At 37.0% G+C, this 25,298-nt stretch overlaps 1 protein-coding gene across 3 annotated transcripts in view; it reads left to right on the plus strand.

Annotated features, from left to right (window-relative positions):
- Positions 1 to 777: 777 nt before the first annotated feature.
- The window catches only part of LOC140156749 (uncharacterized), a 93,437-nt gene continuing 68,916 nt past the window's right edge, over positions 778 to 25,298 (plus strand). For 2 of the 3 annotated variants that reach the window (XM_072179703.1, XM_072179706.1), the window contains exon 1: positions 22,769 to 22,894. In XM_072179703.1, coding sequence (XP_072035804.1) covers positions 22,816 to 22,894 — 79 coding nt within the window. In that variant the 5' untranslated portion in view covers positions 22,769 to 22,815. Of the gene's footprint in view, positions 935 to 22,768; positions 22,895 to 25,298 lie in introns of those variants that run through there. The other variant, XM_072179704.1, reaches the window with a different exon arrangement.

Raw genomic sequence — 25,298 nt, forward strand, 5'->3', positions numbered from 1 at the left:
GCCAGTGACCCAACATTGCGAAATTTTGTTACTTTGCAAAAGTTTAAACAATTTTGTGCAGTTTGGTTGTCGGCATGTTTAGCCAATTTTTTGACACTGGGACTAAAATTGTCTGGTCCAGGGGTCAAAAATTAAAGTTGCCCGTAACTATGAATCTAATATTTTAGGCCTAGGCCTATATTAAATCTAATTGCACAACTTTTTGGAAAATCTTATTATTATTTATTCTGAAACAACTGCAAGAATTTTGGAAAATCTAATATTTATTCTTCCAAACAACTGCAAGACTTTTGGAAAATCTAATATTTATTCTTCCAAACAACTGTCAGACTTCATTCTGGAACTTCGTTCAAGGTTTTGTAATTTTGTATTGAATTGATTTGAATTCATAGTGGATTGAGGTTTGTATAAAACCAGGCCTGAAACCAGCCTGCCTGCAACGTGTTGCAACGGTGTGAGTAATAGCGCCATCTATTCAGAAATGAGTCATCCCCGATCAGCGGTGGGTGTAATTTCAAGGCTACTGTATTACGCACCTGAAGATACCACAATGGACTTCTGTCATTTCGAGCATCCCTAAAATAAAGATTTATTTCATTATTTTATAATTATTAAATGGTCACAATAACCCCTATATGATAACAAAGAACTAAAAACAGTACTATGCATACATTTTTGATAAAAATAAACTGATGAAAAGCCGATTTTATGGTTTATATATTGGGTTTTAAGGGAAAAGTATTTTAGTTACTAGAAATACAATCCGGAAGTAAACTTCCCAATGCGAGGATCATCAACAACATCATCCAGTCATCACCATCATCAATTTAGAATCAGATCATCTTGCTAAGGCAATTTATTCATGTATTGGTAACCGAATGTATACACTACATGTGGATTTTATGCTTGAAGTAAGAAGAAAATAAAAAACAAAGTAAGTTGTGCCCATAAAATAAAGTTATAAAACAAACTAGTATTGCAATATTGACAATGATTGAAAAACTTGAATGGTGATTCCATTGGTGATGCAGATCAAATTTTGCAATCCAGCTGGTATAATCGCAATTGTTCAGGGCATGCAATGTTTAGCAGTCTGACTGAGCTCTCCAGTGCAGTAGGCCTAAACATTACTGGTACATATAAGAGAATCAACTATTTCCATTATTATGTTTTGATGAATCCAAGTGTTCCAAGTGTGTGATACGCCAATATTTATTGGTCTCGCTAATTAATCTATGAGTTTTCAAATATTTAATTCCAATATTTAATTTTAAAAATTCACATAGCTCGACTAATAAATATGGGCTCAATCGATCCAATTTTATATCAGACTGCATGGTGGCAGGGGGTAGACTTCAGTCTTTATCATAAACATATAAATGACGCTGAGTTACAGTTACTGGAACTAGGGGGGGGGGTAATATGTACACAAATTGAATCCATGGATTCCTACAGCATGTACAGGGCCGATGACACACATTCAATGGGTGTGTGGGGGTGCAGGGTGCACCATACTAGGGGCCTAAATGTAGTTTCAAATTTCTTGTTCCAAATCACAGAAAAGCACAAATAATATTATATTGTCTACATGTAGCCTACCATACGGTATTCATTCCAATAACCGCCCAGTGCGCTTAACAAAGTCAGTTTTAGTCATCAATCATCGTCTGATAGTATTTAGTCAGTCACAGTTAGTGCGCCCTCAAAAAACCGGTGTCCATATTTTGGGTATGCGCATATAGGGGCATGGGCGGTTAATGGAACGAATACGGTAGCTATAATCTGTGGTTCAGAGGTGCGATCGCTATAATGTAGTAAATTGCATTCATTTTGACCGAGGTTGCACTTTTGCACATAAAAAAGGGCCATAGTTATGAAAGTCCATTTGGCTCCCTCCTCCCTTGAGACAGTAGTGTCAGCACGATCAAAGGCAGTGCATCTGTACTGTAGTTCACGTGTAGGCCCTACAGATAAAATGCCAGAATGGTCTCATTGGTACTGGCATTGTTCCTTAACCTCCATTCACTTATCATAGCTCAAGATTTGACCTTGTAGAGTATGAGTTTTTGTACCCAATGCATTAAAAGGTGAATTGATGATGTACAAAGATATTGAGGTAATTCAGAACTGAGTCCGTCAAAAGAGCGTGTTTGAAATCCAAGTGCATGTAAAAAGTGCAAATGTAAAGTGCATTGCACCTGCAGCAATCTTTAATATAGGCTCACAGCACACAATTTACTTCATATGTCACACACATGAAAACACTTTGACTCGAGAAATATCAAAACAGTGACATAAGATGACTGAAATTTTGTACTACCTGTTTCATTTCAAGTGGACAGGTTCAGAAACTACAGGTGTTATCTATAGGTGGACTTAGGGATGGGGATTCTATAGAGAGAGTGATTTCTGCATTTTTATATATATTTTAATATTTATCAAAGATAAATAAATAAATGTAGATATTTATATAGCGCTTTATGCCGTAAACAGCCTCAAAGTGCTTTACATTTATTTCGCCGTCATTAGAATATGTCGGAACCACGTTTGCAGCCTGCAGTACATCGGTAGACTGTGACTACCCCTAACAGCTTCCCATTGCACCTGGGTGGGGTGAGGCAAGCGAGGCAAAGCGCCTTGCCCAACGGCGCAACACAGTGGTGGGACGGGGAATCGAACGTATTGCCCAAGGGCGCAACACAGTGGTGTGACGGAGAATCTAACCTACACACGTCGAGCAAGCTCTCGGATCATGAGTCCAAGGCCGTAACCACTGAACCACCGTGCCCTACAATTGGAGAAGACCCCAAGATTGGTTGAGTTGAGTTGATGTTATAAACAAAACTGGGGTGACCTTAGCTTCCTTGCCACTTTGCTTGCTACATGCCTGACAAATAGTGACAAGCTGCAGTAGTTTAATTGTTTGAAGTTGCATTTCTAGCTGGATCATGATACTCATGCTTGGACTGTCAAAATGCACCTTAAACAAGTATTTTCATGGGGCTTTCATAATAAGGTATAAGTAAAATCCTCAACAAGTATTTATTTTGGATGCATTTACAATCTTAAAACAGCAAAAAACAATCATTATGTGGCTTTTTTGGATGTTTCATGTTCGAGCATGATATGTTTCCACCTCGGAAGATGACCAATTCTGAGGAAGGTGAGTGACCTTGAAAGTCATGTGACCATTGGAAGCTTCCATAGGCTTGAGTGTTTGCGTCAGTGATGCACCAGTGGGACAATCAATTGTGAGAGAGAACCTAAGGGAAGGGTCTATGGTCCAGAGGGCTGTCTCTTGTTGTAATTGAATTTGATGCACTTAGCTGCTGGGTAGAGGCCCATGGTCCAGAAGAGTGAGGGAAATGTCAAAATTGTAATTAACTTAAGTTACTGTCATCAGTTATTCACTGTTAAATCACTGTTATTCAGTCGAGTTGATTTTCGGATGATGTTGAGGTGTATACTGCTTGATACAGAAGTGACGTCCTGATTGGTCGAATGATTCGACTCATGATGGATCTGAACCTGAATGAGTACTGCATAACACTCCTGGTGGAGTCTGTTATGATATGAATCTTAGGGACTCATTTCACTGCGCGTACTCACACCCTATCAGGACCCAATCGCCCACTCCACCAATAAACTAACGTATCATGAGTCTATCACAGCGCGAAGTAGAATAAATGGTTAAAAGCTACACTAAACGATAATTTTGTCCATCTATTTCTTCACAGTCAGGCATGCAGGGTTGACCTGTTGAACAATCATTTACTTTATATTTATACATGTGTATGCTAATTTATGAAGTGCAAATTTATTTTGTGAATATTTTTGATGTGCAATATTAGTTAAAAGTTCTACAGTAAATCAGATTTTGTTTAAAAATGTTAGAATTATACATTTAAATGACCATATTTGGAATCAGAATGAGAAAAATGAGTACAAACAAGCCTTGTATTGGTTCAGTGGTTCTTGAGATAACTCCTGATATTTTGAGAAAATATCACAAAACTTTGACTTTTCATGTTGAAGCATATAGCCAGCATGCAAAGCATAAGGCCTAAAAAAGAAAATTGTTTGATTGTCGTAACACGACTGACCCTAAAAGCAGGTCCGACCCTGACTTTTTTTTTCTTTTTTTTGAAAAAAAAAAATAATAAAATTAAAAAAAAAAAACTAAAAAAAAAAGAAAAAAGATGAACAAAAGTTCCAAAGCCTTTATCAAACGAAATTTACAGCCTAAAAAGTAAAAAAAAAAAAAATTAAAAGAAAAAAAAAATCCCAACCGACGTACCTAATTTATTTTTTTATGTTACGCCAATCAAACAATTTTCTTTTTTAGGCCTCAATACCAATGCAAGGCAGGGCTGACTTGTTTTACTAAATGAACAAATCAGTCTTGCCAATATAGAATTACGGATGTATTGCTGACTAGAAAGATTGGTTGGAACCACACCACCAGTTTGAGTTGGCCAAAACAATTCCTAAAAATTGGCTGGGGTCCCTAGACTACAGATAGCGCAATACATCTGCGCAGTTTCATGATTCGTACTAATTGATGGATGGGTGAGCTGTAATGACTGTTTTTTGTTTGTACAGGACTGCAGATTTACCAAATTTGTAAACTGTGTGGATTTCCCTAAAATACATTATTTGTGAAACTGATATTGGCCCCCCCCACTAGTGATTTTTGCAAATACTGTATAATGGAAACCGTCATCCATACATGTATACATAGTATACATTTTCTTTGGGGGCACTGCCGATCTTGTACAGACTGTGTCTGAAAAGATTTTAACTTCAGTTTCTTATGCTAGGTGTGCCCGAGTAGGTGTGGCTTGTAAACGAAAAACATCTAGAATCATTGCATGTTGTACAGGTAAAAAAAACCAAGTGGATTAAAATTGAGTAAACTTGACTTGGCGGTGTGGGTTGAAACTAGGGTAACATACCGGTATATTAACCACAAAAACTTGGAAAGTTGCCTGAACTTAATTTTCTGTGTCTATTTTTGTTTTGTCTAGAAAGTGATTCCTGTAAAGGGACTGGATTCACTGGAAGGTGTTCATTTGATGACTCTACAGTCTCGGCATAGTTCCCCAAGCATACAGTTTTGTTGGGTACAAAACTGTATCAAAATAATCTTTTCGTTTGTATGTTTATGTCTATTAATTTGCAAAAGTAGGGAAATAAACAAGAATATGTAGTGCAATCATTTATCACCAAAATATCATACCTTTTGTTTGATATTTCCTTTAAAATGTAGATCCCAGCAACAGTTACCAATGAAAACTTTGCTATTAGTCTTTTGAACAAGGATAATCTTCAACCGTGTATATTAAAGCTGCTGAAAAAGTTGATAAAATGGAATTTGTACCCTAAAATTTAACAAATTTCTGTTAAAAACTTTAGGAGAAAACTCGAGTTTATGTTTATTATTGCTTGATGTGTAGTAGGGAGTTAGGGAGGGAGGAAGCGGTGGATCATTCTCAAGAAACCGTGAGTCAGAGAGAAAGGAAGCCAAGTCGGTATGGCCATAGTTAAATGGCTGACATGAAGGCAGGAAATAACGGCTGCCCTCGGGGACTGTGACGGGTCGGACGCCTGGCTAGCTGGGGAGAATGGTACTAACATGCATTCATGCTAACTTGAAGATGGACCCTTTAAAGATGACCTTACAAAATCAGGTAGTCAGAAAACATCAAAGGAAACTAGCTCATGGTAAACATTGATTTACCTCTACTTTTCTGTTCAAATGAAATTACATGACATGCAGGTAAAGATCAGAAAACATTTGCATTTTTGTAAATATTTGAAAAGAAAATGCAGAAAAAAAGTTCATCAGCAAAGATCCACTCCATGAGATTTGAATGAGTTTACCTGTACTGAATAATAAAACTGTGCACTGTAAAATTGGCATATTACAAAAGAACACCCCAATATAATCAAAGCTTGGATTTCTGCATATTCAGTTGCATGGTTGGTCATCTGGCTGGCTGTCAGGGGGAAGCAAAAGCTAGCAGGGTCTCCTTGTCAGTCCAAAACACCGTCAATCCGATCCATTGTCAGTCCAAAAACCTGTTAGGGTTATCCAAAGGTTAGGGTAAGGGTTAGGGTTAACCCTAACATATTTTGGGACTGATGGGGTGTCCCCAAGCTAGCATGCAATAACTATGAACTTCTAACTTGGTAAGGTGATCGAGTATGATGACCTTTTGTGCTGTATAGTTGTGTGCCATGTTATTGATCCACTCTGGGGTAGCCATATAGACATGGGCTAATTTGTAATGTGTTCCCAAGTAAATAACAGAGACATAAACTATCAAATACTATTAACTGATCTATTCACTGCCGTAGTGCATGTTAGAATATGACCGTTGGTAGGTGAACAGGCTCGATCACGCTTTCTTTGTTACAAACCACTGACTGATCCAAATGATCACAACACAAAGCCTATGGCATATCATAATTCGGAACAGGTGTATGAGCCCAGGCTTGAACCAGTAATCAATGGTTACTAACGTGCACTATGGCAGTGAATAGATCACTTGACATCATTGTTTATCAACAAAGGCGAGGGACTGGTCTATCGCTATGCTTGAACAAACCGCTACACTGTTCAATGGTTTCTTGTACTATATGAAATGTGGTGGGCAATTTAAAATGTACATGCCCTGAGCAAACTATAATGCGTACTCACACTACAGGGCAAAGAACAATGAAAATTGCCATAATTCACGCGCAAAGACGTCGCATGTCAAGTAGTCTATATGTGGAGTGATATTTTCAATACAGAACATGCCTACAGCAGAATCCAAATCTGGGTGTAGTACATTGTACATGCTCCAGGAAGCACAACAATTACAGACAGAGTAGGGGCCTCACTTTCATTGAACAGACTTTCATTGAACTTGAGGAAGTTTAGACTGATGCTGCACATCAACGGGCATCGGGGGAGGCTCGTTTGACCAAGACCTCCAATGGCCGACTGAATTTGTCCAGGATTTAGGCTCTCTTTCTTGTGGTAAGTTTTTTGTGGATTTGATATTATACGCATGTTGCATGGATTAAATCATTAAAAGTAAAAGAGTTCCATATGTTGAAATAGGTTTGATATATCTCTCTGAATATTAGTAATATATCTTTGGTGATTGAGTAGGGTTGCAGGTCTGTCTGGGATTCGATCAGGTGGATTTTGATTTCAACTTTTGCAATGTTGAAAATTGGCTCTCCAGTAAATTCACTGGAACAAAATGTCATTAAGATAACTTTGGTTAAATTATGGCCTTACTACAGAGTATGTATAGGCATATGTTATGTATCAGGTGCATTTGTAATGTGTGTAATGAAAAATAACGGTGGGCATGCTGGACATGGTGTTTTCTGTGATCTTGATCTTCCATTGCAACACGGCTGGAGAACACGGCTAATGTAGTCTACTGATTTGGTTTTACTTACAATAATTATTTATCATACAGAAATGCATTCTATATTGCAGCAGTTTGCATCAGAAGCTGGGATGTCTTTGAAGCTTACCAAAATGTGAAATCATTAGGAATTATTTAGACCCAGTTGCTTAAATTGAAATTTTGAAAATATTAACTTGATATTTACTCTGCAAGATACTAAAAAGAACTTTTCTAGTATATCATGTAAACTATCTGTTTTTGAAAAAAGAGACAGTGCCTGCATACCAGTATCTAGTCTAGGAACATGACAAGGTATAATCTGCTTTGGGAGGAACCTAAATGCCAGCCGGCTGGCTAGCTCTGTATACCGGCACAATAAATGAGACAAGCAGGAATAGCCCAGGTTGCAAGCCGGCTCATAAACAGGAAAAGTTGGAAATACTTACCTTCTTTTGGAGATTCTAAGCGAGACTAATAATATCATGTTACAGCATGTGGTTGTTGCGCAGTCAGAAATGTTATGTTCAGCAGAGTTTAATCTTGGTCATTTTTAGAGATGGGTGTAGTGATTTAGTGTTTGGGATGGGAAGGGTAAAATGAAGTTGAGATGTTCTAGTTAAAAGTTGAAATTGTGCATTGTAGTATAAAAATAAAAGTGATGAAAAAACCCTCACTGAATTTTGACTTTAATTTTGACTGACATTTTCAAAACAATTCCAATTTTATTAGGTTTTTAAAACATTTCTGTGACATTTTAGAGCCATTAGTCTTCCTGAAAAAAATTCTGACCAACTCTACTTGGCTGGTCTGTCTGCCTTAGATCAGTGTGGTTGTTTTTTGTCGCCTTAGTCTAATATTATAAATATGGCACAAAACTCACAGCGGTATTGCATGAGTACAGTCAGTCTAGTCTACAAACTAGTTACATTTATATTTATTCATTTGTAACAGGAACTGGGGTTGATTTCATAGTAAGCTTATGTTGCTTCCGTAATAACAAAATAGACTTTAAGGTGTACATGGTAACCGTGGTAAACAAACCTGAAGCCTGGTCAAAATCAAATCAAGTTTGACCACTACTGGTTATTCCCAATAGGATTACTTGACTTGTAGATAAATTGATTTTAACCCCCTGGACACTACTGGTCATCTAACAGCATTTCTGATTGGTTGATAACTTGAAATGCTCATTTCAATTGCCAATTATGACTAGGCTTTAAACTATTTATGGTCAAACTTGCATTTGCAGATGATCTTATTAATACCCTCCTTGATTGGTTCAAAATTGAGCACAATATTCATTTTGGCCAATCAGCAGATAGTTAGCAATATCTATATGAAAGCTTTTGCTTTGCCTGTCCAGCAAGCTTAAGTCACTGTGGCAGGTTTTGCTGTTTCTCTGATTGTTCTCATTCCTGCGGATCAGGGGTGGATCCAGGGGGTAGGGCTGCCCTCCTAAAACAATGTATGGCTGCCCTCCTAAAACAATGTATCGATTTGACCCCCATTTTTGCACAATTTTCTGACTCTAAAATGAGGTGGGTATCCCCCTAGCTCTCCGCCAAATGGTCAATATCCATTGCATTTAAATTTGGGTAAGGGAAGCAAGCCAGACAATTTTTCATGGCTGACCCCCTTTCAAAACCAAAGTCCACCCCTCTCACATGTAGCTCTGTTCAAAATGGTCTTGTATACATAGCACTACCCTACACATAATGTGTGAAAATGGAACACCTGAACTAGTAAATTGTTGTTTTTGTACCCCCCCCATTGGCATAGCCAGGGCTGGACATTTTTCAAGGATAAAATGGGGACAGCAAAGAGTAGATGAAAATTTGTCCCCACAATGGGTCAAAAAATTGACAAGTGGGGATGAAATGTTGGCTTTGCCCCTCTGGAGCTCAACAGTAAAATGCTGGCTATGCCCCTGACCCCCGCCCCCCCCCCCCGAAACAATGAAATGGCCATTGTGACATAACCATTATGGTATAGCATATAGCATGTAATTACTCATGATTGACATGCATACAAATTGGAAGCTATTAACATAATTGGTAAATTGCTTTAAATGAAGTGGGTAATTATGGGTAATTATATCATTTAGTTTGCATGTAATACCCTTGACTGGATACCGTCAAGTGTTACATCACAGTAAAGAACGGTGTGCCTTCTATAGACACAGTAATCTGTGGTTACATGCTTGTAGGCCTATGTCTGCAGCAGTTTCTAGACAGCAAATGGATCTCATCATATGAGGAAGTGAAATAACCAGAAATACAAGAAATGTCTATATGCCTCATACAAACAATTCACGCTATACCTTAACCAATACTGATATTGTCCAAAAAATATGACAAAAAACAAATAAAAACCAAGACCAGACAACAAAATCAATATAATTATAGTATATCAAAATATATACATTAGGTGAGCAAGCCTTGAAATAAGCAAACTGGAACCAGGAGCAATTTGTTTTGAACGTTGCTCCTGGTTCACTGGGATTTTACAAGAACCAGGAGCAATTTCTGTAGAAACAGGAGCAATTTTGAAATAGTAAATCCTTTTCTGCATATATACAATACAGCATACAGCACTACTGCATCAAGTGCAAAATTAGAACCAGGAGCAATTTGTTTCAGAAAATTGCTCCTGGTTCATGTTAATTTAACAAGGACCAGGAGCAATTGGTGGCTTTATGAGAGCAAATTTGCTCCCCGCGCCCACTTATTTCAAGGCTTGTAGGTGAGTTAATTTAAGTACTAAGATGGGCGCACCTAGACAAAAATGGAACACCAATGTTTTTGCTTGCTAGTGACTCTAAATACCTTCCTGAGTCCTGAACAACATATCCAAAAAGGGCAAAAAAGGACACAGGGGAAAAAATATTAATTTGCATATATCCAAAATGGCCGCTAATGCAGGCCTCAAATTTCAAAATTGGGCGGATGTGGATAAAAATATACGTAATTTAACTCATCTACATTGTACATGTATAAAAAATGTTCTTATTTATACACTGTATCATAACTTTATAAAGTTGGATAAGTTAGTAGTGATTCATGAAGATGGCTTGCAGCTTTTCATTGATGTATTTCCTTGTCCGGCAGGCATGTTGATTCATAGAGCTAAAACAAGAAAGTGCCTATTTCTCTTTATGACCTGTGTTGCAACAGGACAACTGGCTATGTTGGTGTGCAGACCTATAAGATTGCCAAAAAGTGGATCTTTCAAGAAAAAATTACAAAAAATCAACTATTTTGGAAAAAATTGGTCATATTTTGGCAGTGTTGATAATATGAAGCTCCATTCAAATTCATGTAGCTATAAGTGTCTGTACGAACAAACTCATTGAACATTATAGCCAAAATGTGACATATTATACAGGGGTGGATTTAGGGGGGCACCCCCCTATTTTTGCAGCGGCGCCTGACATTGTGTGGGTAGGGGTGGCTTGTCACCCACAAAAGTTTGTTTTGGGCATATGGTGCCCCCATTGAAAATTCCTGGATCCGCCCCTGTTATATTTACCCTTTATGCAGTGTTTGGTCTTATCACTTGCAGCTGGTGTACATTCATTCTCTTTACAAAAATGTAAATAGGTGATTTTCAATGATTTTTTCTTATTTTATGACTTACCAAGTTACTGATTGTGCTTTTAATTTGAATGACTGCAAAATTTGCTCATCTGTGCAGTACTACATAGTATACATAGTGTTGCAGTCAAGTTAGCTCAATCGATAAGGCGTTCAACTATGGTGCGAGAGGTTGCGTGTTCGAACCCTGGTGGTGCCTATAGTTTGCTCTCGTGGAAAAATTGAGTTGAAATTCCCCTGGACAAGGAACTAATTGTCTCGTTGTAACCCGTACAAAACTCGGGGAGCTGATCCTGGTTGCGAAGGTTATTTGTGGAATGTCTAGGGTGTGCGCTCTTGAAGCAGTAAAGTCCCTGAGCTGTTGTTAAATGGTTTATGGAATGATGTGGGGCCATAGTGGTCAGCGACAACCTGTAAAGTGTGCTGAGGCTTGTGGATCAGCGTCTACATGTAGGCGTTGTGCCTGTGCGTAGCGCACTATAAATCACTGCGCTTTAAATTTTTTTTTTTTATACATGTATACTGCCATAAAAACTCGTTATCGAGTGCTTTTGAAAACATGAAATTGTACCTAAGTTGGGCGCTTTACTCGGGCGCTTTACCAACTAAGTTAATGGGGTTGAGACACAAATTTGCAGGTTTACTTGTTCGTATATAAGTTTTAGGCCTATATTATGACTATGTGTATCGATGATTTGCTCAAAACCCTTTACAAGTTTGTGGATGGGGCACTTCATGTTTGCATGTTTTAAACAATGATGGTGTCAATGATGACCTAACACTAGTAACAGCGCAGTAACAGACAATACCAAGTACTGCATGTCTCCAGGATTAAACCATTGTTTCAGATATGAATGAAGCTTGGAAGTGATTAATATCACAGTGATGAGTGATTTGTATGATTTATGTGATATAATCTGACAGTATCAAAGGATGTGCAATTTGTGACCATCAATTTTAGTTATGATTTTTATGTTTAAATAAAGAACAGGTCCCTTTGTTGAAATCATGCTTGAGTATCAGTTTATGATTGTATTGTATTATTTTTTACACCTGTTCTAAAAAATATTAAAATACTCTTAATCCTGATAGAAGGTTTCTCCTTGTGTGTGTGTGAAGAGATACAGATTACTTCACAACAGCATCCCTATGAATGATGGATTTCATTCAGTTGACCAGAATGCAGAATAAAGCATAGTAATGCAGTGCCTATGTCTGTGTTTAGGTGTGTGATGGGTGTGTTTGTTTTCACTGACAAACATGGACCCACCTATGACATTTCACTCATGAAGTACGGACTCATGTCAACTGTGGATGTTCACCGTCATATGAAGAGAGCAGGTTAGGGTGCTAGATCCCATAATAATGCATATAGGGTACAGGTCCCCCATTGTAGGTGTAATACCAGGTCCACGGTTTGGCGGTTAAATATCATATCTTACCACAAAAGTCCAAACAGTTGAATATATCACAATTTTAATGTACGATTTAAAAATCGTAATGTATAAAATGCAGTAAACTATATGCGTATAAAGACAACAGCAATCACCGCTGAGTGTATTGAATTTCCAGTTTGTGTATTGAAAACAAAACCTGGGTTTTACCTGACAACAAATCAATTTTTTTGTAATGGCAACATCATATGGGGTACTGAGCATGTGCAAATCGTAAAAATGTGTAGAATAGAAACTCTGTGGTATCTCATATCGTGTAAATGGTATGCTTAGCCTGAGTCGCTCAGCCTATCTCGAACAAAATCGCCATTCGTAGCTTTTGAAAAACGAGAGGATTCGCCATACTATCACGGCAATTTTTGACACAAAGATATAGGGATGATGACGCTGTGCGCTGTTTACTATATGGGGTACGTAGATCGTACATGTATTTTCATTTGAAATCTTTGGAACTTGAAGATTTTAGTGGATGAGTACACATAGAGTAGCTCCGCTATAAAACTGATAGCCTTCATCCAGAGGAGGCTTAAAGGCATTCCTACAATGCACTATGATTGGGAAATTTGATCAATATAACCTAAATTTAAAGGCAAAGTCCCCACACACACAAAATGGTAATTTTAAAACTGCAGCCAACGAGTTAATAGTTGAGACTTATGACTGATATTTGATTTTCTTACAGGAAACATTTATATTGTCCCACTGCATTAATTATATTCCTAAGTCTTGATGTTTTGAATGTTAAATAATAGGATGAAAACACCAGATATTTGCACACAAGCCCAATGCAAGGTATGATCAACTGTACCACATGTGTACAAAAGCCAGACATACAAGGTCAGAAACCCCATTGGGTTGTGGGAATGTCTTTAAACATCCTCTGGCCTTCATCAGAAGGTAACATTATAGGTGTTGTCATTGATACAATAGATACATGTTAGCAATGATGATGAATACATACCGGAATAAGATGGTGTTTTAATGACTTCCTCTCAGGACAAAATGGATTAAGTACCAGGATTGCCAAACACATGAATTTGTAGCCCAATAAAGGTGATATTAAATTATCATCTTGCAACTTGAAAATAAGCACCATAATTTCTTTTAGGTATACCTTTTCAGTGAATTTTGCCGCTAAAATAACAAATAGTGACGTTTTTGAAGGCAATTTTTGGAATAGAAAACAAAACTCTATTGTGTAGAACTCTATCGATGTAGTAGCAATGGTGATTTGTTTGGAGACATTTCAACTGTTATGCCCATGAATTGGGCTTCACATTTGGCAACCCTGGTTAGTATGTACAATATCAAAAAAGGTTGCAAATTGTTATGCAAGAAAGCTATTGTATGTTTTCAAAGAGGTTACAATGTATTTAATGTCTAGTGTTATAATCTATAGAGATAATGTATTATACAGGGACCGTTCACAAACACTTGTTAGGGAGGGGGCCTGATGCAAAAGGGGGGGGCCTGAAAATGTTGACACTCCTAAGGGCTGGGGGCCCTGAAAAAAATGACCACAAATTTTCCTGGAAAAATTAAGTTTATATGCTTTTCTATGGGGTTGACCCATAATTTTCATGTCAAAAAGGGGGGGGGCCCTGAAATTTTTGAGGTCTGTAAAGGGGGGCCCGATGATTTTTTTTGCATCAGGCCCCCCCTTACAAGTGTTTGTGAATGGTCCCTGGGTAAAATGATAAATTTTTGACATGTGGTTGTTTGTTTGCTTCTCAAGACTAAAGCTAGGGTGGGCCTCCATTATGCGGATGTTTTGGCTATCTACTGCTACTAGGTTTTATCACTGTGAAACTGAACGGATAGTGGATATATTGACAGGATATGTGTTTGTGCTTAGGCCAAAAAAAAAAGAAGGTTTGTCTCAAAGCTTGCGCGCGCATTTGTAAAATCACACGATTTGACAAAAAAGAAATGCGGAAATTTTTTTTATTTCCAAATTTTTTAAAAGTTTTTTCCAGAAAAATTGGGCGAAAATACCATAAAAAAAGTCGTGAATAAAAAATAAAAAATTGTGGAAATTTGGTACCAGAGATAATATTTTTTAAAATATTGTTGCATGAATACACACCGGGTGCTTTTTAGAGGGCTAGATGGAAATAGCCTGGACTTTGGAGCTAACATTGTCTATTACAAAACTTTCCCTCAACTTATATTCAGAGTTTCACCCTTGGTATATATGAAAAAAATTGAATAATTAAACTTCCTGCTTGTTTATAGCACTAAATACCTACAATGTTAAGTACCGTATTAGCTTATCAGAAATCTCAAAAGCCTAAAAAATGTTTATAATTTATATGACTCACAGCTTAAATATAAGATCTAAAGTTCCTTAAAACATAAAATTATTTGATAAAATGTCCTGATTAATTAGCTCTAAATATGAGATGAATGTGGACAATTGGGTTATTTGTGTGTGCTCAGGATATGGGGGTAATAATGTGCTAATTATCTAATGCACAGTAAGTGTAAATGTTGACATTTTTGTGAAGAAAATAATGTGAAAGTTGTTAATGTGGTAAGTGATGGCTGCCGAATTCTGCACTTCAATCTGTCATTAGGGATGATCAAAGATATGACATGTGATGTCACCTTAATGATATTATCCTGATATGCATATTTCGTATCTTTTTAAGATATGTCAGTCTTTCCCTATGTACCATCATGCACTATTCCAGGGTATATGGCTGCATTCCCATCCACCTCCATCCACTTTCCCCAGAAGTCAAATAATACATTTGAGAAATATGCCACTTAAGGCAAACTGAGATAGTGAGTTTTATCCTCCTTTATTGAACACCCCAAACACCAATAAAAAGTGCCACCAAAACTTGGTCGTTTCAGATAATAAGTGTTGGTATTGGTTTTAGTTTTGATCATGTGGTTTCCTATTATCCTGCCTGAGCTCTTGACTGACATCATTACTGATACCTTTGTCTGGCCATGCCAGTCCTCTTGCTGTCCACGTGTGATTGATATCCGATCCATATATAATTGTCTACATTCAATATAAACACAACCTCAAATGTATTTGCTTAGCACAATCATGACAAGCTATTATATACTTTATGGACCTCTCTACACTAAAATTGAATTTATTACTCTAGCTATCACTGAGTGAAAAGTGGTTGGTATTTGACCAATGAGGTAGTGGCGCTTTTCCCAACACAACAAAAATCGCTCTACCTCATTGGGTAAAAACCAATCACTGTCGCTCAGCTATGTAGTATAAATTTAGCTTTAGATGTTATGATTGCAGACAAGAACTTCTGTCCCTCTTTTGAATCTGCTGATTTAAGTTCTGTCCCTCTTTTTAATCCGCTGATTTAAGTTCTGCCCCTCTTTTTAATCCGCTGATTTTTGGAGAAACAAAAACTTATTACTTGAAACAAGGGACTGGCTAAAGAAGTGTTTTTGCTTAAAGGGCTCACAACCTCAATATTGTTTTCAAATGATTTGAAGCCAAGTCCTTGGAGAGAGATCAGACTTCTCCATCAATTGGTCAAGGTGACTTTACTACCTGACAGAGGATTCAGTGGTCCATGTCCTACCCTGTCTGGCTGTGGCTAGTGGTTACCATGGATAAAAACAAAATTGTTTTCATACCTGTCTTTTAGCCTCTGCTTTTAGCATGGTAGGATTAGCATGTGAAGTTGTGAACAGATTATGGCTTACAAGTATGGTAATCAGGGATAGTGTTTTGAATACCTTCAAGGATCTGCCTGCTTTTAAACCCATTATACCTTTAAACCACATCCTCTCCTCTCAGCCCCTATACTACCCTTAAAATATCTTTTCTTCACAGCCCCTCCCTGACCTTTGTGATGCACCAAAATCTAATATGAACACACATTTGGAAAAGCAAAGGTGTAAATTATGGTGTGCAAGGGGTGTGTCTCCCCTTGGGCAATTTGGACAAAACTCCCTTTAAAAAGTAAACAAGTCCACTTTTTCATCCTTTGACGCAATAAGGGATTGGAACAACCTCCCTGACAATATAACATCAATATCCAACCCGGAACACTTTAAAACTGCCACCATTGACTACCTGCGTGTGCAGGACAGTCACATGAAGGACTAAGTTATCTACTGCGCACACCACACCCTGCTTGTGTTATCTCGTCAAGGGAAGTTTTAAGCAGAATATACGAAGAAGAAGAAGAAGAAAAGATCAGCTTTCTCAAAATCAACATCACCAAAACAATTCATGGGCATGCCTTGACTTTCGCCATTATAGAGAGGGTAAACAAACATTCATGGTAAAACTTGTGATTTTGATGCTGAGTCATGATAGTTATTTGGTACCAACTGTATACTATCACCTACATGATCCTCAATAGGAATAGGCTCATAAAGGACATGTGGATTTCCCCTATTTCCTGTTAGAGCTGACCCATGGCATGAATAACCTGTTGGATTTGACAGGAGCCTTTCCGCTACCTCATGAGTGTATACCAGTTGTTGTTGTGGCTATCAGTTAAAGCCACAATATGAACTTGGTTAAATTTTAGGCAAATCTGAAAGTTTACTTTATCAAAAAGCAAGGATGTAAGAGTCCTGGGGGTACAACATCAATTTTTTGTTGGGTATGTTCCCCCCCGGAATTCGGAGCTGACAGTGTACTGGTAAAAGGGGGTCTTTCAGAGCTGCACAAGGTCAAAATCAAGGGTCTTTCAGAGCTTTCTGATTGAAAATCACCTGAAAAAAACCCAGAAAGGTGAGGAATGAGCAATTTTAGGAGCATTCAGAGCTGAAATGATCAAAATCAAGGGTCATTCAGCATTCTGTTTTGGTAACATTTGGGGGTATATGTGAGCTGCATGGCCGGTCCAAAAACAGGTCTTTCCGGGGTAAGAGTGTAGTCACATATCCATCATTTTGGATGAGCAATATTAATGCTTAAAATGGCATGTTGACACAGGCTTAAGGTGGTATTGGATGCATTTTCTAGAAATTAGAAAATGCTTTTAGCATGTTTTAAGCAGGTTAATTGAGTAGGGTAAAGTACACTGATCAATATGCCTTTTGTTTGGAGCAAATCGGACATACGGTTTCCAAAATACATCACTTTATATTTTCTTTGTATCCTATTGTTTTTGTCAATAATCAATATAGTTAATGAGCTAAAAGGACTGGAAAGGCTCATTAATATGTATTTTTGTTAGGTACTTTTATTTTGCATACTTTTGCCCTGAAACTTGGTCAAAGTGTTTCTAATATGTTCTAATGTATTATATAGTGAAGCCGCCTCTAATTTGCATATTTGCACAATTAATGAGCTAATATGCATAAATGCTAATTAATTATGCAAATATGCAAATTAGGGGGCGGCTTCACTATATAATACATTAGAACATATTAGAAACACTTTGACCAATTTCAGGGCAAAATTATGCAAAATAAAAGTACCCTGAACATTTATGCATGAATTTTTAGCAAAATATTGGCAAAAATTATATGTAAATGAGCTTCTCCAGTCATTTTAGCTCATTAACTTGATTGATTATTGAAAAAACCAATAAGATACAAAGAAAATATAAATTGATATATTTTGACAACCGTATGTCCGATTGACTCCAAACAAAAGGCATATTGATCAGTGTACTTTGCTCTACTCAATTAATCTGTTTAAATCATGTTTAGAGCACTTTTATAATGCCTCCATGCCCCTTTGAGACCCTCAAACAAATCAGAGTGGAGAACCCCTGGTTTGAACTCGGCATTCCCTCTTTGAATAAATTATTTTGAATTTGAATATTATTTTGAAAATCAGCTTTTAAATGATGACTCATTTAGCTTGATTAGGAGCTATTAGGATGCATATGAGATTTGGAAATTAGGGTGATTTGGTACTGTCTATAGTAATATATGACTTGACACTGTTATGTTTTGAACATATCATGACTCAAGTGATTTAATCAGGAACATGGACTGCAGGAAAATAATGACAACAATAAGAATGATATCAGTGAGTAATTAAATATCTAGGCCTACATATATAGGTAATTTGCATATTTAGGTAATCTCAGAGAGATGTTTTTTAAATTGTCATTTTGAAGTTGAACACTTGTGTGCTTGTTTGTGGGTTGAACTGCAGGAAATCAAATGACCAGCAGAAATGGTTCACTGGGATGTGAATGGAAGAGATAAATGTGACATCAGTTTGTCTAATATAAGGCCAAAAAAAATACTGGTTCGTCTCAAAGCTCACGAGTGTTTTGAAAACAAATGCGAAATGCGATTTAAAAAAAAAAATTTTATTCCCGACTTTTTTCATGGTATTTGCATGTTTGGAGAAAAATTTTTCTGGAAAAACTAACAAAAATTTTTTTTTTTGAAATAAAAAAAAATTCTGCATTTCTTTTTTTCCAAATCTCACGATTTTACAAATGCGTGCGCATTTGAGACAAACCTTTTTTTTTTTTTTTTTTAATAGAATTTGACACTAAAACAAACCATCCACATATAGAAAACGGTGGCGGCACTGGGAATTTTTTTTCCGGGGGGGGGGGGGGCAAAGTGAATTTCAGGTGGGAGAAGCAACAAATTTTGCACAAAACCACTGCAAAAAGTGGACATTTGTGTAATTTTGGGTTTTTACTGGGGGCAACTGGGAGGGCAAGAGTTCTGACTGGGTGGCATTCCCCCATGGTCCCCTGGCACCGCCACTGATAAAAGGGTGAAGACTTCTTGTGTCAACTGCTCAGGTGTATTAAATGGGGTCATCGTAAATGTTGGCAAAAACAAAAATAAAAGCAACCACAACCTTATGGCCAAAAAAATTATTTGATTGTCTATAGATCCCCTCCAAAGGGTAGGGTCGGATTTTTAAAATATATTTTTCTTATTAAAGTTATAGCCAAAATATGTATGCCTAATTAGCTTCATAAATAGCCCAAATATGTGCGAATTGTGATATTTATCTGCCACTTCATTCATGTTTTAAAACAGTTTAGAAGTGTGAAGAAACTGTTTAAAAACTTTTCAGAATGTTAAACATTTTGAAAAAAACCTCTTTTTCTGGAACTGATTATTAGTGTAGTTATTCATTTATACAGGAAAAAGCAAAACTTTTTTCCAGGTTTTTCCAGGTTAGGGTCAGTCGGATGAGGACAATCAAGTAATTTTTTTGCCTAACACCTGCTGCAACAATAATGTATGCATCAACAATACTCAAAAGCAGCAGCAGCAGCAAACAAAAACAGCAACAGTACATGATGACATGAGATCTGAGAATTTGTAATCCAAGTGCATTTAAATTAAAAACTACCGGTGCAAAGTCTTTTAACAGTAAAATGTTTTGCGTCAAATTCCCGACATAAAGGATTATCGCATCATATGGTTCATACACATATGTGCTGTCTTCAGGCTTTAAATTTCCCCTGGCACACAGTAGTGCTAATTGAGGAAGTGTAGGTGAAATTATGTCAAAGAATAGAAAAAAAACCTTTGAATTGTGCCAAAAGACAGTGAGCATAGTCATTTTGTATTGTTCAGATACATTTTATTTTAGTTCTTGCCATTTTTTTTTCAATAGAGAAAATCATGTGATCTGTAGGCCAATTGAGTGCATTATCTTTGGTTACATTGAATGAGCAGGGTTTAATCTTTTCATGTTTTGTTTTCTATCTTGACGCCAGCCATTAAAATAGAATGTTTCCAAATTTTGAGTTGTACATGTTTTGCTACATCGGTTTTGAACAATGTCCCATAAAGATAGTACATATATTTCTGGTGTGGTTACCACAATTCACCACATTTTGTTTGTACCATGTAAAAAATACATATCTCGGGTGTTAAAGTTTACTGGGGTAATGAGAAAAATATGAGCTTTACTCCAATACCAAAATCTCAGTTTTGATGAATAAAATTCGGGGATGAGGCTGTCCATCAGGTCACACCCATTTTAAATACTGAATAGGTAGATGTAAGAATATAATAGGCTTACAGTCAAAATCAACAAATAAATGTAAATTCATTTATATTTCATATTCTTAGGGAGATGGGAGTAACATTGCAGTTGGTAGCAAATAATGATGTTCCAAAGTGATCTTATGCCCATTTCAGATAAAAAATAATTTCATCCTGATGCATAATCACAGGGGTAAATTCATTTCATTATTTGCCAAATTTATACAAAATTGCAATGTTTTGCATGACCTTTTTGTCCCAGAATATATAACAGGGCACAACTTTGCAGTTTTCCCCCCAGAACTTATTTACAGCTCCAACAAAGACTACGGCAAAATGACTAAATGGCATAGGGCGCAGTATCAATACCGCACTCCAGCAGCCAGTATATATCATCACCAATGAGATCAAGTTCCCCTGAAGTCTTCAATTCATCTGTATCTTATCAACTAGTGTCTTATCATGAAAGATTCAAAATCATACCGATGTCTTTCCACTATTACGAAGAAGGAAGTGACCAGTCTGGAAAACTATGGTGGAAATTTCTTAGATGATAAATGTATCTACTTACTAATGAGTTTATTTGCATATTACTTGGTAAAAGGTGTATGTGGTCATCATCTTTGGAAGGAATGGTTTTGGAGAAAGTGTTTCAGCTGTCCAGGATCTGTAGTGTCAATGTCAGGTCCCTTTTCCCTGTTGTCAAATTGGCTGGCAGGTGTTTAGTAAAGTATTTAGATTTGTCCCCGGGATTTGTCCCCTCAGATATCTGATTCTGTCTTTGCAGTGAATACATTATCTTGACAGGTATGACTTTTCAAAATTTGTTTGAAATGTTAATATTAGACTGATATTGTTGAAGGAAAAAATCCCAAAAATAATTATCGCAAAAAGTTCCAAACTGTAAATGTTTACCGCAAATTTATGCCACAAAAGTTGACATATCATGTTGTATGAGAGGCACATTAGTGAGCTCATTTGGCAAATTTCCTGCACACAGATCTGATTGACACAAATTATAAAGCTGACTCTGAGTGAGTGTCGGCTTGGTGACTATTTATAGCATCCCGGCGATGACTTCAGCCCCAACGAGGTGCCATCAGCTTTTATAACTTGGCAGTTTAGTGTTCAGCTCACCCGGTCAGCTCATCCTTGCAGCAGGCTTGACCAATTTGTCAGGGGGGAAGTATGTAGGTGTCATTCTAAGTAAGTCATTCAACTTGAAAAGACGTCAACTGTAACGTATGTAATCCAAGCTGGGATTACTGATTTATGAAAAACAACCACGGATGACGGGCAACAAGCTATTGTTGTAAAGGATTAATTATAACTCAACATCCACCAGGATTCGTAAACGCAAACACATCCAGCTGGTGTGTACACCTAAGGACTGGAATTGGAAGTTTTTGTTGGTTAGTTACGTCTAGTTACTTCACCCTAATCCGTGCAGTGATCATTTATGCAGAGCACATTGAGTAAGTCATCAATTAGCGCATACAGCAGGACTTGTTCACAACATAGTTAGACTCTGGATGGGATAGATGTTTTCTAAAGGTGCGATAGACATACATGTAGGACGTTGAGGAAATATTTTGACTTGGATCTGTGTTTTAAGCAAAAGTCATTGGTTAGCAACTAAAAAGGACTTCATACTAACATAGCAGTCAGTATATTGCTTTCATTTGGAATTGATGTATTCTCACCATGGAATAGCTTCACACTGGAATAATTAAGACAATTTATGCACACGCTGGTGACAAAATTTGTTAAAAAACCACTTATTTGATGACTCAAAGCTAAATCTGGACAACTGCGTTCAAATTACACTAACAAGTTTTGTACATATGTGTGTGGCACAGCGCTCTAATAACATCACGGTTGAGTAGTGATTACGAGTGAGCTAGCATCTGACGTGGAACTTTCATCATCATCGGTATCTATAGAAACTGATGCATGCGAGCAGTGGAGTACAAGGTGTATATATAGCACACCATTGAGCAAAGTGGCACTAGATAACTGCTGGGATATAAGATAAGGATACCATCCATACATGTATATATGACTTGGATTACGTAACATTTAATTTTATTTACAATTGGAACAGATTCATCATCTATTTTTATAGAAATTTCTACTTAACACCCACTACGATATTAGTTGACTTGATCGACTTGGAAAAACAACGGACGTACAGTCTTAGTGCAGCTAACTTTTGAATTGTTTGTATCCAGCAAGCCAGGATTTTTATGATCAAGCTATAACACCTCGATAAAAATGGAGGTACAAGAATTTCATCAATAGAGTGTGATTCTATCATGGAGTGGATATCTTGTTCTATTGGACTGGCGGATTAACGAGTAATATCAGTGATTGAGATAGATGAGTCAATTCTCTAAGGAGTATTATTAGTGTGATATACCAACGATAACCATGGAATCTTTTACGGATACAGTGGTGTGTAACCCTACGCTATGTCCAAAGATGACATCTAATTCAAGGAGAGGATTTGGTAAGCAAGCATGCTCTTGATGTTTGATTGCAATTTAGTAATTAAATTTATCAATTTAGTTACATGTAGGAGTAAAAGAAATATGTAGATGGTGTTGTAGGGAGTCACAGTTTGAGATTTGATCAGTAAATGATTTGTGAAACTAGAATGTGAAAAGTTTTTGTTTCTTTGTTGACAGCATAGGTGAAAAAAATCACCAAGATTTGTTTCATCCTGGCAAGAACAATATTAAGTTTTTGCCAACAAAATTACTGGGACTGTTCAGGAACTGCCTTTTGAGGAGAGCAAGAGCAATCAGTCTCTCCTGCTTTCATTAAATCCGATATAGTAGAGTGATTTTTAGCTCTCCTTAGTGGAGCATTCTCTCCTTACATCCTTCTATTGTAAATGCTATAAACAGCTCTCCTTGAAGGCTCCAGAAGAGCTATTTTTAAAATGCTCTCCTGCAAATTCCAAAAGGCACTCCCTGACTGTTGTAGCTATAGACACTTATTGTAGGAGCAATGGCAAAGTTTAAGAAATAATCTGCTTGTCTTTATAGATCTATGCAAGTTGAACTGTTAAATCTTGGTATGTAACTCTTCACAGAAGTCAAATGAACCACAAGGGAAGTAAATACTTTGTAAAAGGGATCAATCCATTCTAAAATGGGGGGGGGGGGGCTCAATAAAGAAATCAGTTAGTTTAGTGCACAGTTTTACAATATCGTTGGATATATATAGTAGCACAGACTTAAAAATGTTGTTTAATATTGCTAAAATGTGTGGGGAGCATTTGATATTGTAATTGTATCCCCATCTAAAATGAGATGGGGGGGGGGCACGATCCCCTTCACAGATTGATGCCCATGTATCATATGGTGCTGTAGCTTGTATCTTATGATGAATATGCTAATGATTTTGATGGAGATGTAGATCTACAAAATATTATTGTTTTATGATGTATACTTGACAGTCTGAATGTCCAAAGTTGATTCGGTGGTTCCCATTTCCCGCTCGCACCAACTTTTCTTTTAGGCCAAAGCAAATTTTTCATCAAGTTTTTAAAAGGAAATATATATCAAATACTGTACAGCATGATGTTTTCACACCATTAGGATTTTGTGTTTTGAAGAGAATCCATGTTTCTGTGACATGAAGTTTTCACAAATTTGTACATTTCCTTAAAGGTCTATCCATAGGGAAAAAATGTTCCGCAGGAATCAAGGTTCAGGTATTGCCTGATACCAGTGAAGTGTGTCATCATAAAAGTATGTCAAATGAAATAGTCATCTCCTCCTGTGTCCAAATGTATGAAAATTGAACCAATGAATCAACTGTCATTAGCCTAATACCCGGCCTAATATAATCACCAACAAAATGGTGGAATCATGACACAACATAAATGCTGTTTCTAATTACCAATGACAGTTGGTTTAATATACCTTGGTATGAGGGATATCATTTGGTGCCAGTTGAAAAGGCAAGGTTCTTATTAACTTGTAGGCCATGACAAAACATGATCTGATAGTTAAGCTTAATCATGAGTATTCTTCCTTGTAATAAAAAGTCAGTTAACCCTGTCGATCAAAGTAAGATTTCGCACCAGGTGTTGCACAGGTTTTGTCACTCTTATACAAATTTCTTCTTGTGTAGGTCCCAGGTGCGAGCCCGGGTGTAAGATTCTAGCTCAATATATTCTCTTGGTCTAGACCATAGAGCTGTATAAAGCTCTATGGTCTAGACCTAGATATTTAACCCCATGAGAACTACCTGCCTATCGGTCAAAAAGAAGTTTTCATTATCAATTGGACCAATCAGCAACATTGTTAGAATAATTTCACAATGTAAAACAATTGGGTTGAATTATTTGTTAAGCTCCATTCTGATTGGTGATTAAAATGAAGATATCATGTAATTGACCAATCAGAGAGAATGTTAGATCGGCAGGTAGTGCTTAGGAGGTTAACCTCAGAGAGCAGTTAGTCATTGTATTATTGAATACTTCAATCTTTCTACATTTATATTCCTAACCCTGCCTATCTTAAAAAATAAATCATAAGATTCTAGGAGACTTGAACCAGCAAGATAGGGATTACAATACCAACATGATCTGCACTGGCAGATGGTATTTTTTCTAACACTTAAAACATTTGTGAAACATTGCGTGACATTAATGTAATGAATAGCACCACTAATTGAGGTGATTCATGTTCTTATGATCTTGGGCCAAAGGAAGGGGCAAAAATCTGATTGTTATCAAAATTTATAAGTCTCTCAAGGCAGAATATTCACTCAGCTATTCAGGTGATCTTATAAAATTTTCTAACTCGGTAAAAAACACTGGTGAAAATTGGGCTATTCCAGAAAATAGGTGCACACCCCCTATAGAGGAGTAACTTTTCAATCGAAGAAATGTCGGGATT

This window comes from Amphiura filiformis, chromosome 7 (genome assembly GCF_039555335.1).
Source record: "Amphiura filiformis chromosome 7, Afil_fr2py, whole genome shotgun sequence".
NCBI classification, from domain to species: Eukaryota; Metazoa; Echinodermata; class Ophiuroidea; order Amphilepidida; family Amphiuridae; genus Amphiura; species Amphiura filiformis.